The sequence below is a fragment of the Anneissia japonica genome, unplaced genomic scaffold (genome assembly GCF_011630105.1).
Source record: "Anneissia japonica isolate Jap-2015-1 unplaced genomic scaffold, ASM1163010v1 scaffold288042_len218596_cov177, whole genome shotgun sequence".
NCBI lineage: Eukaryota > Metazoa > Echinodermata > Crinoidea > Comatulida > Comatulidae > Anneissia > Anneissia japonica.
This window is the reverse complement of record NW_022686336.1, coordinates 67,568-85,380: the sequence shown is the minus strand read 5'-3', so window position 1 is coordinate 85,380 and position 17,813 is coordinate 67,568. Positions and strand designations below refer to the sequence as shown.

Here is a 17,813-nt window from a genome sequence, read left to right as displayed (position 1 = left end):
GGCTGCTTTAAAATCTGTACGTAGGCTAGTTTATTCAAGTTTATTTCTCCGAATAATGGTAAATCTACAAATCAATCGCGTAGCTTAGCTATATGCTACTAAATTTAGACTTCGTCGTGCATTTGTGTGGAGGCGAAGGAGAGCTGCAACTACGCCTGGGCCGTTAAACCATGGACCGGTTAAACCTATTGAATTTGGCGCTAGGTTGTGGGCAAAACTTTTGGAAAAACAATTAAGGTTGATTTATCATCGCCTCCGGCTCCATGGTCATTCCATACACGGTATTCTACCCAGCAATTTGGTGGTCAAAATTGTCGCGGATAATCCAGATGGAAAGGTAATTAGACTAGTGTCCGAGCGGTTTTAGAAAGTGTGTACCGGTGAATTAACTGGTAAATCGCACGGATATTTTTTCGCTCGAACGGGCCCGTAGTTACACCTAGTTATACACCTACCAATTTCTATTGCATACTACTGCATAATGTATTAAATTTTGTGTTTTTTTTTTAAACAGCCGTTCAACTCATAATGAATTGGAGAAGAACAGGTAAGGAAATAACAATTGAAGTGTGCTACAACTTTGGCTGTTACATGTTTGCTGACCTTGAGTCATGAATAATACATGCAATGAGTCATTCTGTTGCATTTGCTTGGGTGATTGCAGAAATAAATGTGGTTTTTGATCAATTGTCTGTAAATGAATAGTTAGTTGTATTTTGGTGGTAATCCTAATCTCATATTGTTAGTTGAGCAATACTTGTGTAGGTTACTTGACAAATTTTATCAATATAATTAGTGGTGGGCTATGAATCGGTGATATTTCAAATACCAAATGTACTGGTCTTAAATGAAGTGGTCAATTATCCTGATCATTTTGACATATTATGGTGATACTGGTGCCTATATGTTTTTGAGGCCAAGGAAATGATTAGTGTTTTAAAAATTAATTATAAAATATTAGATTTTATTTTTGTGTTGCGGTAAAAGTACAAATCCCTATAGGATAAAAATTAGGACCACTTTTTTTTTTTTTTCTATCCTTAATAATTGTAGCAATGACCATTTCCACACTTGATGTATTTTAATTTACAAAACATTTTAATGCAGTGTTATGCAACCTTTCTGTGCCAGATGGCCATCCCGCGGCAAAACAATGTAACTGACATTTTTGTCAATGTTGAGATAATATCATTTGGGAGTATATTAAACACTTCTGAATTACCTGTGAAAATTTCAGTTCTCATTAATGAGTCATTTCAGAGATTGCACCACCTATCTATAACACAAAACTTAAAGGCCAACTCAGACAGCGTCAGCCGACGCAGCCCGACCCGATTTATCGTCGGGGACAGTCTTAAGCCGTCGTGAGAAATATTAAACATGTTTAATATTCTACGACGCGACTGCCCCCGACGCACACCATCGCGTCTGCGTTTAAATCACACAGCCCGACGGGATTTGTTGTCACGTTGGGCTGCGTCGTACGACGCTGTCTGAGTTGGCCTTAAGATCTAGTGATTTTCCCTGGTAACGTAACTGCAGGATTACGAGGCAAAACAACGTACTACGATGAAGGTACATGGTTTGCCTCGGAATGGTATTCAAAAATTGTTTTGAGCTGATGGAGTTTAGCACAGCAAAATCAACTGTTTGATTGTGTTTCATATCAATAATCTCAATAAGGACGTATGCACAAGCTAGATAGTGTACTTTATATGATTGCCCTAGAAGTGATAAATTTAAGAAATATGTCGCACTTGCAACAATGCCACATCTGACATATGTTTCCAGGGTAAAGAATCATCTTCTCTTTATTTTGACATAGGGCGAGCAACAATTATGCCAGTGGTTATGCCACACAGATAGAATAAATTATGAGAAACAAGCACCATCTGCAGTAAGCTTTTTTAGCACAATAAGGCAAAAAATCCACAATAAACCACTTCATTTAAGACCGGTACATTTGGTATTTGAACTCCAGCCCTCGAAATTAGGAAAAAAGTATGTCGGCTAAAAAAATTTTTAAATCACTGGCGCTATAAAATTGACGCCGGTTATAACGTCGGCAGTTTTTAGTTTCAGCTACAGCCCTCAAATCGACCGATGCTGACCTGTTATAGCAGTGATGGATGTCTTTTCAAGTCACCCAATCAAGCTGGAAAGCCTAGCCTACGTACCTGATGTTCAAATTCACAACTAATTATTGATAAAATGTTGAACAGTGTTAATGTTATGATGATGAATAAAATGAAACTACAAAAAAAAACATACAGTGGAATATCCGAATTCCGAATGCCCAGAAAGCAGAATTCCACGCTAAACCAAACTTTCTTCTTTCAAGTCCCAAAACCATTCCTATTCTTCCTTTAATAAAATACTTTCTGAAAACTGGACCTCCCTATTCCGAATTCTGGACATTTTATTCGGCCCGGAACAAATTTAATAAAAATCAACTTTTTCCAACGAAAATAACTCAATAATCATCGCTGTCTGTTAATTAACAGGCCTAGCACACAACACCCTGTGAATGAATTGTCGTACAGCTAGCTCAGCCATAGAGATTATCTATTGATTAAAACGACACACCAGTAGGCCTAATAATAATAATAACAAAACCTAAATGTTAATGTTAGATAAAATGAAAGTTACGCCTTCCATTGTTTATAAAGTGCATTATCGCCTTCTGGCTTAATCCTTTAAATATTGATTGCAATCAACCTGAAATGAAGACGGAACTCTAAGCAAGTTTCTATGATGGCTGACTCTTTTTCAGTAGATGTTTAATTCGGATTTGTTGGATGTCGTAGTAGATTTATCAGTGTAAATTACAAATGCATAGCTTCACTCATTCCTCAAAAGGATGTTGCTAATTACGGAGGAAATTTGTAGAGAATGAAATTTACATTTTTAAGATTTATTTAGATTTGACTGTAAAACAAAATCATGAGGGTTTCTTATTTGTTTTAATAAAAATTTGTTTAATTAAAAATTGATTTACACTGAGCTGCCAGCCGTCGCACACTATGAAACTTTGGGCGATCTGACGTCATCACAGCCAAGCACATGTTTGCCCATCCATGACCCCACGAAACAAATTAACCAATTAGCGAGCAGAGTTATATGTTTACACGAAGAATGAGGTGTGTTTGAAAAATGTCAGACCGAAAGTGCATGTAAAAACAATATAAAAGCGTGAAACACACAATCCAGTTTGATTTTATTCACATTTTACTCATAATACAACATAAAAGACATTAAATAATAGCTTTTATTAAGAATAAGGTTTAATATTGTGTTCACGGCGATCCCTGCCGAGTCTTCCACCACTGGTACTGGTAGTACCAGTGTAGGCCTGCGTTAACTTGGGCTAGGCCTGTAATCTTCACGTCAGCGATTTTTACGTCAGCATTGCCGAATGCCGGCGTTAATTTTGAGGGCTGTTATCACCCATTTTTTTTACCAGGTTGTATAGCCTACCACTAATATAATTTAGTATATTATTCAATCACATTGTAAAACATTGCTGCAGTTTGTTTTAAAAGTATTACAAAGCCATTTACTGTAATTCATCATTAAAGATCATTATTACTGTATTTATTTTGTGATCAATGAAAAATTAAGGAACTGAAAAATAACAGCATTCATATCCTATTGCAACATGCTGTTATGTCTTTAGACAATGTATGCTGCAAAATCAAAACAGTTCATCTGCTATGAAAGTTTTTTTTTTTTAATTGTGCTTGGCTTAAAGTAAGAGAGTTATCCCAATTCTGAGAAGTAAAATTTCTGAAGATTTACCAAATTCACACGTACTGTAGATGATGATTCTACTTGCCCATTAATAATTGTTTTCACATTCAACAAACATGACTAATTACATAAGATTAGGATTGTTCCTGCAGTTCAATTCTAGCCTACTGTAAACAGAATGTGTACATCTCCAAGAGCTTTTTCACCAATACACTATATTGAGGGTTCAAAGTAAATGTCACATATGTGCAGAGACTGTTTAAAATAGGGTCTTAATTGTAATTTTTTGAGTTTTAATGTAATAAAACTTGCAAGTGTAAATGTTTGGCTAAACATGTATGTAATTTATTCCTACTGACAAGAAAGCAAATCTGTACACATCTAATTCTAGTGTACAGTATGCCATTACAGTGATCTTCAATAGTATATTGAAATGTCAGGTGTTTCAATTTTACTTGATTTTGATTGTCCTAAAATGGCCTCATCAATCTAACAGTCCCCTTGATCCCACTGGGGATTGGCAAACACGATACCCTAGTTGGTCCAATTTTTTTCTCCTGGATATAGTCCTGCAAGTCAAAATATCATCTATGTAGTGTGACATTCAGTTCTTGGACATCAAAACAGGAGCTGACACATATAATTTCATATTTAAACACTGCTTCTTTCTTCTTATTTTTTCTAAATTTAGGCGAGCACATTTGCGAACATGTCTTGAAAAACTGAAAGAAATTGTTCCACTGCAATCAGAATCATCAAGACACACTACTTTAGGTCTTCTAACTAATGCCAAGGCATTTATTCACGTAAGTACATAGTCCATATTTAATGCAAGTTGGAGTTGATTAATCAGGAGTTTGCTCAAAAGGGACTTCGCAGTGTGGTGTAAATAGGGGCTGTGGATAATCTCCCCCCACCCCAGGAGACAAAAGTGAAATATGCACAAATAAACTTTAATATAAAACAATGTTGAGGAGCACACTGATTAGTACTGATGCAATTGTCTCAGGAAAGATGGGGTAGATGACTAATTTAATTAGTAATGGTCATTATAATTTGGGAACACATGTTTTACTGTGGTGGTGGCATTGGAGGATAATTAGCCTCCCCAAATAATCAAAGCTTCGAGGAGACTTTTTTAACCAGTGTTCTTATATGTTGTTGCCATCGTTGCTGTCATTGTCAGCAGTAAATTGCTTTACTCAGTGCACCCTCTAGATAGCCTACAGTATTGTCTTGTATTTTGATTGCACTTACACAAGTGTTTAAGTCATAGGCTTAGCCAGCGAGCCGTCCGACCGTCTTTTGGACGGCCTACAATTATTTAGGACAGCTTGGCCTAATCAGCTTGGCCTAGCCTAATTGGGCCTGGTCTATCTTTAGCAAATTCTTTATATTCTTCAAATCTATCGAATGTTACTTTAAACTAAAGCTAAATCATATTTACATTTGATAAAAACATTTATTGATTTAATGTACGTTGTTTTTGTACCAATATTCGGAGGGGATTCCCAAAAATGTAAGGCTTAACCATTGCTACCTGGTGAAAAGTTCACTTACAAAATGCGTCGTGTTAAAAACATTTATACCCTGCTGGAAAATGGACGGTTTTGAGTGGCTCTCTGCAAATACTGTACAATACTTGAGATTATGTCAACGACATAATATTGTTGGTGTTTGTAACTCTCAGGTTACAATTAATACCGTAAAGAAGGTTTGTTGTTAACGTAACAAATATTATTAGTAGGTCTAGGCCTATCTCTCGATTTGGAGGATCTAGAGTAGAATTTACACTAGACTAAGGAGAGAGATGAATGCATCTGCATAGCCTAGAAACTTTATGCGAGAACCGTAGCCATGTGCAATCTATGTCTATAACTGAAATATCTTTGTGACATTCCTTTGAAGACAAAATTCCAACATTTAAACACCTTTAAATGCCCTCTAAAGATCATAATTTCCTATTTTTTTTATACATATTTGGGAAGGGGCGTGGCCCACCTATCCACTGAGTGCCAAGCCCACTGGCTTCCATTTTGGACGGCCTATTTCGTTTTTCTGGCTAAAAACCCCTTGTTTGAGTACAATTAAAATAAAGAAATTCCATCTTTATCGGCCGATTAACAACAAACATGGAAATGAATGTATTCTTCTGGTTTGGGCGTGTTTCCCGGGGATAATTTATCCGAAAAAGCTCTGAACACGAAAATTAATAACCTATCATGGCCATGCGAAATATTTTGTTGGGTAGTTGGTTTCTAAGGCAACTAGAATTTAGTAGGCCTGGGGCCTAGTCCTAGAATCAAACACTTCATAAATAAAAAATGAGTAAATTTTTCATGTTTAGAAAATATAAGAAAGCCTGGAAAGCTTTGCTCAATGTTGAGGGTGCCTGGCTGGCTTAGGTATATTCTACCGTAATGCACACCAAACAAAGCTAGCATTCTTTTTCGTCTTCTTCTCAATCCCTATATAGAAGTACAATGAAACATTATTATTAGGCCTACAAACACATTGCATTTTTCATAATTTTGCATGGTGGGCTCAAATAATTTATCGTAGAAATTTTAAATTTTTTAAAACATACAACAAAACAATGTACCTACCTAGGGAAATCCCCATTTCTTGCCTAGACAGCCATTTATACGATGTTAAATTTTCGAGAGTGTGGGTTTCAACAATCATTTTAGTTAAGAATTTTTTATTGTATTGAGAGAAGTAGGTTCAAATTGGAATATTGTGTTTTCAACATTGTTTATAAATGAACGTAATATGAAAATCCATTGCTTGAATTCCAGTACAGCACTGTAGTGAGTATAATTACAAATACTAGGCCAGCAAACCTAGGCTAATTATTTGGGCCAGCCTGGGGCCAGCCTGGACCTAACCTAGACGATTTTCGCTGCGGTGTACATGATGGGAATTTTTTAGGAGTAAGTAGTATACTGTAGTATAGTAACATAGTGTAATATGACGTGTTGTATGCATGCTAATATCAGTTACAATTCGAGCGGGACTTTTTTTTTTTTTTTTTTGGTAGGATTTTTCATGGCTGAGTGGGAATGGAATATCACTCGCCAATTTTTATTTCACTCGCATTGGCGAGCGTTATTTTTGCACCCTGCATTGATGACACCATTGTTCAAACGGTTAACGAATAGTTCACCTTGGACACATGCTTTCTAATAATGCAGTACAGTATTATGATTTTAATAGCACTACTGTAAGTGTATTCATGATTTTATCCCCCAAATTTTAGGTATGTTAACTCTGAAATTAGGTACTTTTTCATAATTACTGTGCTTTTATTAGCATCCCCGAAGACATTACAAGGTACTGTACTGTGTAATTTAAGGAATTGGCCCTCTGTCAAATGATAAATCAAAATAATAAGTACTATGTATTCTTAAAATTGTATATTTACACTACATAATAATTCTGAAACTTTTTCTAGTTAAATTATGGCTGTACATTCTGCAATCTTTGTTTTTAACAGGATTTAGAAGAAGAGGACAAATATCTTATCTCAGCAAAAGAGCAGCTAAAGCAGAAACAGAACCATTTGATGAAGAGAATTGGTAAATTTAATGACAGTGAATCACTTATAAGAAAACCGAGGCAGGATAGTACTGGCAGTTGTGGATCCTCTTCTAGTGACTCTGAAAAAGGTATTTTATCCGCATATCTGTAGTATTGTGTATCTTCGTTATTCTAATCATTGCATAGCAAGTCTACCATCTTGAAGGGTATATTACATATGTACTAAAACAGTTCTCATGTTCCACATGTTCATCCACAATATCTGAAATTTTCCGTACCATTTGTTACTCAAATTGTAGGCAGCATGAATCATAATAATTTATAATCATATAAACATTAAATATCTTTAAGTGATATTTGCTTTTTATTAAATAAAACCAACAAAAAACTAAACCTATAACCACAAGAATTATAAAATTATAAATCGTATTGCTTACATAATCTAATCAGAACCATTTAATGGATACAGTACTGAACAGTATTATTGCAAAAATCCAACGCATTCAACCCATTGCGTTTTCGTTAACAACGCATTGAAGTTTTCGTTGACTGGGCGTTGTCGTTCAAACTGTTCACATCGTTGAAAGCTCAGAAACTGTTTATTCAGAATTCAGAACGCAAATTTTTGTATTGACAGTTTCTTATACAAAATAATCGTTTGTTTATTACGAACTTACATAATAGATATAAGGTGATTAATTCAAGATTTGTTATGGTCGGTAGTTGGATTGCAGCCGAGTTGTAGGAATCCGTGTTGGATAGCCCAGGCCTATTCTGTTTTTGACGATGAATAATATGAGGTTGTCGCGTACCATGTGAGCAGTCTGGATACTCCACTCAATAATAAAAGAAAAAACAGAAACAAGAAAAAACCAAAGTGACTCACCCATATATCTCCTCGAATATATCTACTAATTATACATCTAGGCCTAATTTTAAGCTTAGTGCCGCAAAGGATATAGGCCTGCTAGACCTTGTCTTCCGATCAATCCTACATTATTGCGCCCCGCTCTAGGCAATGTCATTTTCCGTTGTGTTTACAATACAATCAAATCTTCAGTTAAAAAATGCCCATAGCCAAGTACAAATTTACTTAATTATTTAAAGGGATTAAACATTATAATATTCAGGAATAACAGCCGTGTGGAGGCATTTAGGCCTAGGCTAGGTCTGTGTATTGCAGTGTACACAGAATCAGCGTACGGCGCGTAAATTATGGAAAGTTTTGGAATACTGAAAATACCTGAAACGTCCTTTAAATTATCTGAAAAGTGATAATTACAATTTTAAAATGTTAACGCACAAGTACGAATACCTTATAAGACGTGCCCGAGGACGGTAATGGCACATGAATTTAAACCTTGTCAAGTTTAATTTAAAACACCCTGTTGATTGGTAATGCCACACGAATTTTCCTTTTAGAGTATCGGTCTGATAGCATCGAAATACAGTCTGCCGCCCTCTATTTTAAAATTGTTTAATCTTTTAAGAAAAAAATATGAGAAGGCTCCAAAAAAGCATTCTTTTTTACCATGATGACGTCATCAAAATGAAAAATAAAGGGACACTTCTGAAAGAGAATTGTCTCAGCTATAACATACTCACATGTGGAAGACAATCGATCAAGAATAAGCAAGATACGTTCAAATAAGTTGAAAAATAATGACGTCATAAATAAAATTTCAGTTTTTTAAAAATTAGATAGCAATATGATGACTTCACAATGTCCGATCAGCCATAATGATCTATAAAATCATATCTACAATTCATGTGCTTTCAGAATATGTAATAAAAATTAGGGGTTAAGTTTCATCCTAAGGAGCTATAACTGTTTAAAAGTAGGCATAATTTTAAGTATACATAATTGTTGACGCACGCGTACGTGCACGTTAATTCGCGCGAACGGAAAATTAAGGTACCTGACATTCAACATTGACCTGAAGATTAGGCTCACTTAATATGATTCAGTAATGTCGAATGGTTAAGATGATATGGGTTCATCAACGTTTTGAGGAAAGAAAGTTGTGGTGGGTCAGAAAAAACCATGACCATGATGATGTCATCAAAATGTTAAAAAGAATATATAAAAGAGAATTGTCTCAGCTATAACATATTCAAAGTTGGAAGACGATCGATCAAGGATAAGCGAGATACGCTCAAATGACGTCATAGCTATAATTCACTTTCTTTGAATTCAGATGCCAATATGATGACGTCACAATGTCCGATCAGCCATTATGATCTATAAATTCAAATTTACAACTTGTGTGCTTTCAGAATATGTAATAAAAATTGGGGGTCACCTTTCATCCTAAGGAGCTATAACTGATTAAAAATAGGCCTGATTTTAGCATATTTTCACTGTTAGTTGGTTAGGCTGATATGACTGATAATGTAAAAACGCAAAATTGCGCGTAGATGACGTCATGCATGACTGAGCTCGTTGAAAAGCTGACCATTACTACTCGAGAGCGGATCACCAAAAAGTCTGAGTTTCTCCAGTCGGGTCATTGAAATTTTGACAGTATCAGTTTAGATGACGTTTTGTATGTCAAAAGTTTTTACTTTTAGAGATATACATTTATTATAATATTTTTTGCATTTATATTTTTCTATATTTAATGTCGTATTATAGTATTTTAATCCTTTTAAATGATAGACTCTCATATACAATTTGTTTGGTGTTTGGGCAAGAATTGTGACCCATTTTATGTGTATTTTTCAATAAAGTGAAATGATTAAATAGTAGTTAATTAAATATTAATATTGTATTGTATAGATATTCATACTAATAATAATATTGTCTACCCGGTTGAAATGTAAATGACACTGTTTGGTTATATTAATACGATGGATCAAAATCGAACAAGCAAGCTTGCATACAAGGCCATCGTCGTCGATCCAGGTCTCTGTGTGCGGTTGTTGACATGCACTGGCACTGTATTTTTCGTAGTCATAGGTCGATCTATTGAAGTAAAAAGATATAATTATTGTGAATATTTAATATGAAATTGAAATTAATAATGCTGCAAATCAGAACCTGCTGCTGCAGAATGGGCCTATGGTGCCTCAGCTAGGCTGTATAGAGTAATAATATATAATAATAATAATAATAGGCTACATTTCGCATCGTTAAACGTTGTAAACTACAGTAGGCCTAGGCCAAGTCTTAACCTATTTATAGCCTAGGCCTGGTGAGTGCACCAGAAGAACACAATACTGTACAATAACAAATGTTGGAAGATTCCTACTATAACATTTACCAATACTTCGGTCTCCAAAATAAATCCATGTTTTTTTATTGATAATCATTGTAACACCGTCGCTAGATAGGTTAGGGAGTTAAATCCAAAATTAACTTTGGCCCACTGACCAATTTGTATGCCCACCTCTGGCTTAGGCCTAATTTTTGCTGCTTTTTTTGTGATCTTGATACTGCATCTAGCTGGCTACAAACTGAGTCAAATGCAGCACTAATCTCTCAAATGATACTATTTTATGAGATTTTTAAATGTTCATCAAAATATTAATTCCCCGTATTTAAGATTGCGTTTATTCATACTAACACTATAGGAGCTTCATTACAGTAGTAAATTCGCCTGTTATGGATGATCCGCACATAAGATGAACATGATTTTCAAAAATCTAAAATATGTATGTTGTGCGTGTAATACAACCCCCTGTTTTTTGATCGTAATATTCTATTTTTATACGCGAGTATACAGTATATAATTATAATGATTCATATTTCTTAATAAAATCAGGTTTTGTTGTATTTATTTAGTAGTTTATTTTTCCATTTCTTCTATAATAATCAAGCTACATTAGTGTGATTGTAACCAGAACTAACAATGCGAGTCGTCAGAATGAGCACACATGTTATCATGATGAAATAAAAAAGTTGGTTGAAGTCAACAACTTATTGACATCATGGTAGCAAAGTACATGTAAACAATCAAATCCACGATCTAAACCTAGAATGAAAATGATAGAAAGGTCTATTATACAGATGTTTAGATAAGAATTAAATCAATATTTTTTTTTAATGGGAGAATGCTAGAGATAACAATACTTTGGTTTTTATCAAAAGTAAATTTCGCTAGTCTAGCACTGTTGACCACCCTGCTGCATTGTAGGTTCGTGCCTGGCTGCCCTCATCAGCCTAGGCGTTCGATTGCAGAAGAAAGCTAGGCCTGGGTAGTGGAAACTGACACCTCAACTAGTTCTACAAATTTTTCAATTTATGAATACCCCTTAATATTCTACTCTATGCAGCAACTACTTCCGGTCCATATAGAGAACTTGCCTGTGATGTCATTGTCAAGCTGTACGTAATTAATTTCCATTAGTTCATTATTAGTACAGATCTACTACCACTGAAGCAAACCCTGGTTTTCAAATGTGTGGTCTTTATAGCCCTTTACTTGAATACCCATAAATGAATATCAATATTTTCTCTGATAGACCTAAACTAGTTTTAAAGTAATTAATGGGACGTCGCTATTGTTGTTTCCCTAAATTCTCAGATTTTCTATAAATTTTAGGTAATGATTAGGGCTCATAAGAAATGACCACAAACAGTACTTTCTATTCTATACATGCATGGAAAATGTTTTGGGGAAAATGTTTTTAAAAACATGCATTCAAATGTATGTCTTGGGAGCATTGTAGCCATGAATTGTACTACAGTGTCATTTGGTGGCCAGTTTGGCAGTCATCTTGGATTTTCCACAAAAATCAATAATGAGTATAATTTTTTAACTTGAACAAAGTCAAATGAACTTCATGAAATTCATCTAGTAGACAGTGTTTATGTTCCCAATATGAATCATTGACCCATGCGATTTATGTGACAGCCATTTTGGTGGCCATCTTGGATTTGGCCTCTATGTTAGTGGCTTTAATGCAATTTTCTCCGGGTCTTTCCAAGCCTGTTTTTAAGAGAAAATAAATATATGGCGTTGCCTTGTCAATCGCTCATGGGGAGCGGAGTTGAAATTGTTGTACGACGCAGTTAGTGCCTAGATTTAGTTTCTCAACTCCATCAAATAGTCTATGTGTCTATAACTAAAATATCTTTGTGATCGCTAATTCAGCACTATTCATTTGAAGACAAAATTCCAACATTTAAACACCTTTAAATGCCCTCTGAAGATCATAATTTTCTGTTTTTTCTTAAGTTTGGGAAGGGGGCGTGGGCTTGGCCCACCCATCAGCTCAGGGCCATGCCAACTGGCTTCCATATTGGACAGCCTATTTCGTTTTTCTTGCTAAACCCCTGGTCAACAGCGCCTTCTATTAATATTTAAGCCTGCCGAAAAACCAAAACAAAGTGGTTTTTCTTTTTAAGAATTATAAAGAATTTATAAAGAATTCTTCTTTTCAATTATTAAAAAATAATGGGTAAAATGCATGATGTTACTTAAGATAGATGAACTAAAAATGCACTGACCTATGCAGGATCGGATCATGTAGTGTGCTATATTAATGAATTTCCACATCACCCTCGCTATTGGATAATTACATGTCAACCCCAAAAAAAAAACATCAATCCCGCGGATTTTTTTTTTCAAATTTTCGTATGTGGTTGAGACTCATAAGAAAAAATCAGAAATGAACATTTTTTTTCTGTAAGCCTCTTAATTAGTGAGATACATGCTAACAAATTTTGAGCTAATTAGCAATATCTTGCATGTATAACCGACCATATTTCGGTAAGTATAGCACCTATTGAGTTGGTTTTTATTTTTATTTTGAAGCTATTGAGTAGCTCTATAATTTTCTAAATAAATGCTGCATTATTCTAAGCTTAGATTCTAAGCTTCCCTATTTAAATATTAGTGATGGGTGCTTCAGCAGTTCCTGACCAGGGAGCAGTTATGTATGGCATGTCCATTCGACATTGCACTTTTTGTATCTTAAAGCTGTACTTCTGTATAGTAAAAACAACAGTAAACCCAGTGGCGTAGCTACCGGCAGTGCAGCCCAGGGATATTAGGGGCCCATTAATAAATAGTCCTAAAAAATAAAAATTTATAATAATTTCCAACTTAACATTTTTGGAGAATAAAACGGCCAGCGGGCCCCTCAATAATAATTTGGTTTTTAGAGGAGTAATTATTGATTACCGTATTGATTTCAAATCGTGATGTATTCAAGGGTGCCCCAGCCTGCCTGCCTGCCCCCGCCCCCTTATTTATTTTCTAAATTATAAAAGAAATTTGAAAAAGGAAATTCCAACTGTTTTAAACTCTACTCATTCATAAGTGGTCTTAAAAAATTATTACCCCATGATTCAATCTGAAAAAGAAACATGCTGCATTAACAAAACAACATTTTAAACATTGATTTGAAATTTATTATAAATGATTTATCCCATAATTTATCCCATAATTTTTATCAATGATGCATCTGATAGTGTTTTATGGTATAAACTGATCATTGCATTGAAAATTAACGTTGTTTCTTAAAAATCTTGTAAGATGATTGTAAGAGTTTTACTTTATACTGATTTAATTACAATATCTTTTTAACAAAAACAACATTTTAAACATTGATTTGAAATTTATTATAAATGATTTATCCCATAATTTTTATCAATGATGCATCTGATAGTGTTTTATGGTATAAACTGATCATTGCATTGAAAATTAATGTTGTTTCTTAAAAATCTTGTAAGATGATTGTAAGAGTTTTACTTTATACTGATTTAATTACAATGTCTTTTATTTAATGTTGCTGTTTTTTTCAAAATGTCATACATCAAACTGCTCAGGAACTTTAGGGTGCCTTTCACCAACTTCGTTGGAAAGCTTTTTTATTTTATTGTACATTGTAACTTGACTTCAGAACCTAAATTGAAAAAAAGGAGTTTGGTTTGCTTTTACTAATAATATGGTATTATCTCTGTTAGTACAGTATGTACAAAAAGTGAAAATTTCAAATGGACATGCCATATATAATTGCTCACTGCTTAGGAAGTTTAGAGCACCCATTACCTAATTTATTGGGGAGCTTCTTTACATCATAGTGTGTCTCAAAGATTATTACTGTATTAGAATTGGAAGAGAACTTTGAACTTTTTATTTAATAGAAGTTACAGAGCTACCGATATTCAATAGCTTTAAAATGACACAATCTAAAATCAGCTTAGGTGCTATACTTACCGAGTTATGCTATACTTACCGAGTTATGGTCAGTTAAACATGCTTTTTTTTTGGTTGATTTGACATGGAATTAACCTATTAACATTGCAGCTATAGTTCGTGTCCCACAAATGTGTTAATTTTATTTTTTTACTTTATATTTTGTTTTATTGCCCTTATTGACCTGTGTCTAAAATTCTCAGTTTCTTCTTCTATTGTTTTTGTTCTGATTTTTTTTCTTCTAGATCCCATTTTACTTCTAACCTTGACTCGTAACATTACGCAAAGTAGACAAAGTAAAAATAAATAAACTGACCTCAGCATTGTATGGAGCATAATAGTAAAAACTCTTCACCCTTGCTATTAACATTGCAATCCTAGTTTGAGTATCACAGGTGTTGAGTTATACTTTTTTTAATGAATTTTAATTTTGTATTGTAATTTCAACACCACTTCTCATTGAGGCAATGAGAAAAAACCCTATGTTCTGTTTTCCAAACAGACATAGTCTAGTTATTACTGTTATTTTTATCACATTTTCTGTCTTTGTGTTTTTTATTCGTGTTTATTCATATTTTATTACTTTTTATACAATGTTACATATACAGTACAGCCTTTGGCTGTTGGTTTGTAAATTTATATGTATTTTTATTATTTAATAAAAGACCTTGAATTAATGGTTTGAAATTTAAGTTAAAAATACTGGTTGGTCCCCATAGGAAATTGAATGTGGCACAAACATTGTATGGATAAGTGAGTACTGTGAATGGATGCCTATCCTAGGCCTACTCTGTGGATACTGTTTTCATTACTTTTTTAGGCCTTATATAATCATATGAGGTATATGAAACAAATATTGACTGCTCTAGATTCAGGGAATGGTGGAATTTAGAGCCCATTGGTGATGTGGAGAGCCCGAGGAAAGATATTAAGTAGGCTACAGGTCTCTGCATCACCTCAGGGAAATAGATTTCACCGTTCCCCTCATAAGTAATTAATACAGTATTTGTATACTGCACAGGTACAGTAATAGTAAGTCTTTGTCTAAAATTCTGTAAATTAATTTTTTTTAAATTACAGTACATTTATATTTTCATTTAGATGACATTGATGTGATTGGATACAACAGTGACAGTGATGACCAAATGAGCGGATCAGATGGAGGATTATCTGTTAATACATCAACAGAGTTGAGACTGGTACAGCATTTGTCATGATGCCCGCTACTATATATTTAGCAAGAAATATTTTTTAATACAAATATCAAATCAGTTGGTGAGCAACCATTATACAAAAAAGGACTGTGAAATAACAATGGTCATCCATCAGTATTATTGAACAATCAATTTGCATAGCTTCCTTTTTTGTTACTTAGTGCCTTTAATTCCCTTGAATAAATTCTAGATGATGCAGTTTGTCTAAATCATATGTTAAAATATGAAAAAGCACCAAGAAGTATACTTAAAAAAATATACAATCCTACTCATATTATGAGATTTGCCATTCCAAAACCAGCAAAACTGTCGCTAATTGTTAAACTGAGTAATTGGCATAAGAATGTGGCTGTATTGTATACTTTTGTACAATACATATATTTGAGTGAAAAACGCCAACCATATTCCGTATAATTCACTGGTTAATTCACTGGTTGGTTCAGCGGGTGGTCGAAAGTTCGAGGACTGTGGACAAAACATTTGAAAAAACAATTAAGGTTTATTTATTATTACCCCGGCTCCATGGTCATCTCATACAAGATATTTTACCCAGCAATTTGATGATCAAAATTGTGGCGGATAATTGTCCAAACGGTTTATGTACCAATGAATTAACTAATAAATTGCATAGATATTTTTTTAGCTTGAACAGGCCCACAGAAGCATAATACTTTTACTCTTAACTTTGGAAATGCTGTAGTAAGTGAATTCCAGTCAAAGACCCATCATTTTAAAGCTTACAGTGTGAAGATTATGAAAAGGTCAATTTTCATTTTTTTGGTCACGAATGCTGGTTTTGAGATGGCAAGCCTCATATATTTTATGTTTTTATGTTGTTTGAGTATTTGTGCATATATATATATATATATATATATATATATATATATATATATAATCAATTTGGTAAATGATAGAAAAAAATTGCTCAAATTTAGGAAATGATGTAATAACATATCGGGCATATGATATGATCATCAGTTGCATAGTGGAGAAGAAAAAAATATTTATCAGTTTTCAGGTGTGGGGGTCGTCAAGCGTTACATGTCCAGTAAGGTCATTTGGTTACTATTATTTGCATCCCCTACCTGCTACACATTAGGGGCGGATCCAGAGTTTACACAAGTACAGTACAACTGCATTCTCTCTGTGCGTTAATATTTTCTAAGGTCTACGTTGGCCTAGTAATACTATTATTATTTTTATTCTTTATTGACCACAAAGTCCAACATAAGAACTCGATAACATAAATAAATACATTTTTTATTTTTTTTTACATTTGGGAAATTTCCATTGCCTTTATAACAATATGGGACATTAATTGTTGTGGAAGAACAGTTCCAAACAAGACCTCATTAACATTATGGTAAGTATTTCTAATTTGAGCTGTAACTTCCTCTGTAAATTTAAAAACAAATAAAATATAATGCTCATCTTGCACACCTTCTTTACACCTTGCATATTCTTTTATCCCTTTCTATTCGAGACCATCTACCTGTCTCAACTTTAAGATAATGGGAACTTAAAATAAAGCATGGTAATACAATTTGTCGACATAAATAAAATGGTTCTTGTACGAGCTCAGTATTAAACGCTGTATATTGGTTAAATCGCGTTGTTTTATCCACAATGCTATTTCTCAAGCGTACCATTTCATCATGCAACATACCTACATCTGAATTACCGTGTTTATATGTCTTGACATCAGTGAGTCCACCAAACGACGCAAACCTAGAGTGGTAGTAAGTGGAGCATGAGGGTTTACATTGATTTAGAATGGCAATACGCAGCTGGTTTGAATAATACAAGGTATTGGATTAGGTAGGTCGTCATTGCTATAAAATCAATAATAAGCAACAACAAAGTTTTACATACCTCATTGCTAGCCAACTTAGCTTGGTGTGGTCTGCCTACTCTGTCCTATTATGAAGAGTATAAAACCTGTTTTTTTTTTTTTTAGACTATTACTTGAATACCCTTTCCGCTACACCACTGACATTATGCATAAACAAATAGATGAATAAAAATCCCTGCACATTGACAACTTATTCCTTGTTGTTTCAAGCACTGTTATTATTTATCAATTTGTTTATACAGTTCGTCTTCCAATTCCAGACCACCTTTAGGATCTAAATTTTAGGTGGTCTCAGGGTTAGGTCTCCAGTTA

The 17,813-nt window shown here is 34.1% G+C and overlaps 1 protein-coding gene across 2 annotated transcripts in view; it reads left to right on the top strand.

The window, feature by feature from the left end:
* The window catches only part of LOC117116734 (max dimerization protein 1-like), a 21,171-nt gene extending 4,237 nt beyond the window's left edge, over nucleotides 1–16,934 (top strand). For both annotated transcript variants that reach the window (XM_033260838.1, XM_033260830.1), the window contains exons 3-6: nucleotides 515–547; nucleotides 4,442–4,556; nucleotides 7,247–7,418; nucleotides 15,537–16,934. In XM_033260838.1, coding sequence (XP_033116729.1) covers nucleotides 515–547; nucleotides 4,442–4,556; nucleotides 7,247–7,418; nucleotides 15,537–15,652 — 436 coding nt within the window. In that variant the 3' untranslated portion in view covers nucleotides 15,653–16,934. The remainder of the gene's footprint in view (nucleotides 1–514; nucleotides 548–4,441; nucleotides 4,557–7,246; nucleotides 7,419–15,536) is intronic.
* Nucleotides 16,935–17,813: the final 879 nt, after the last annotated feature.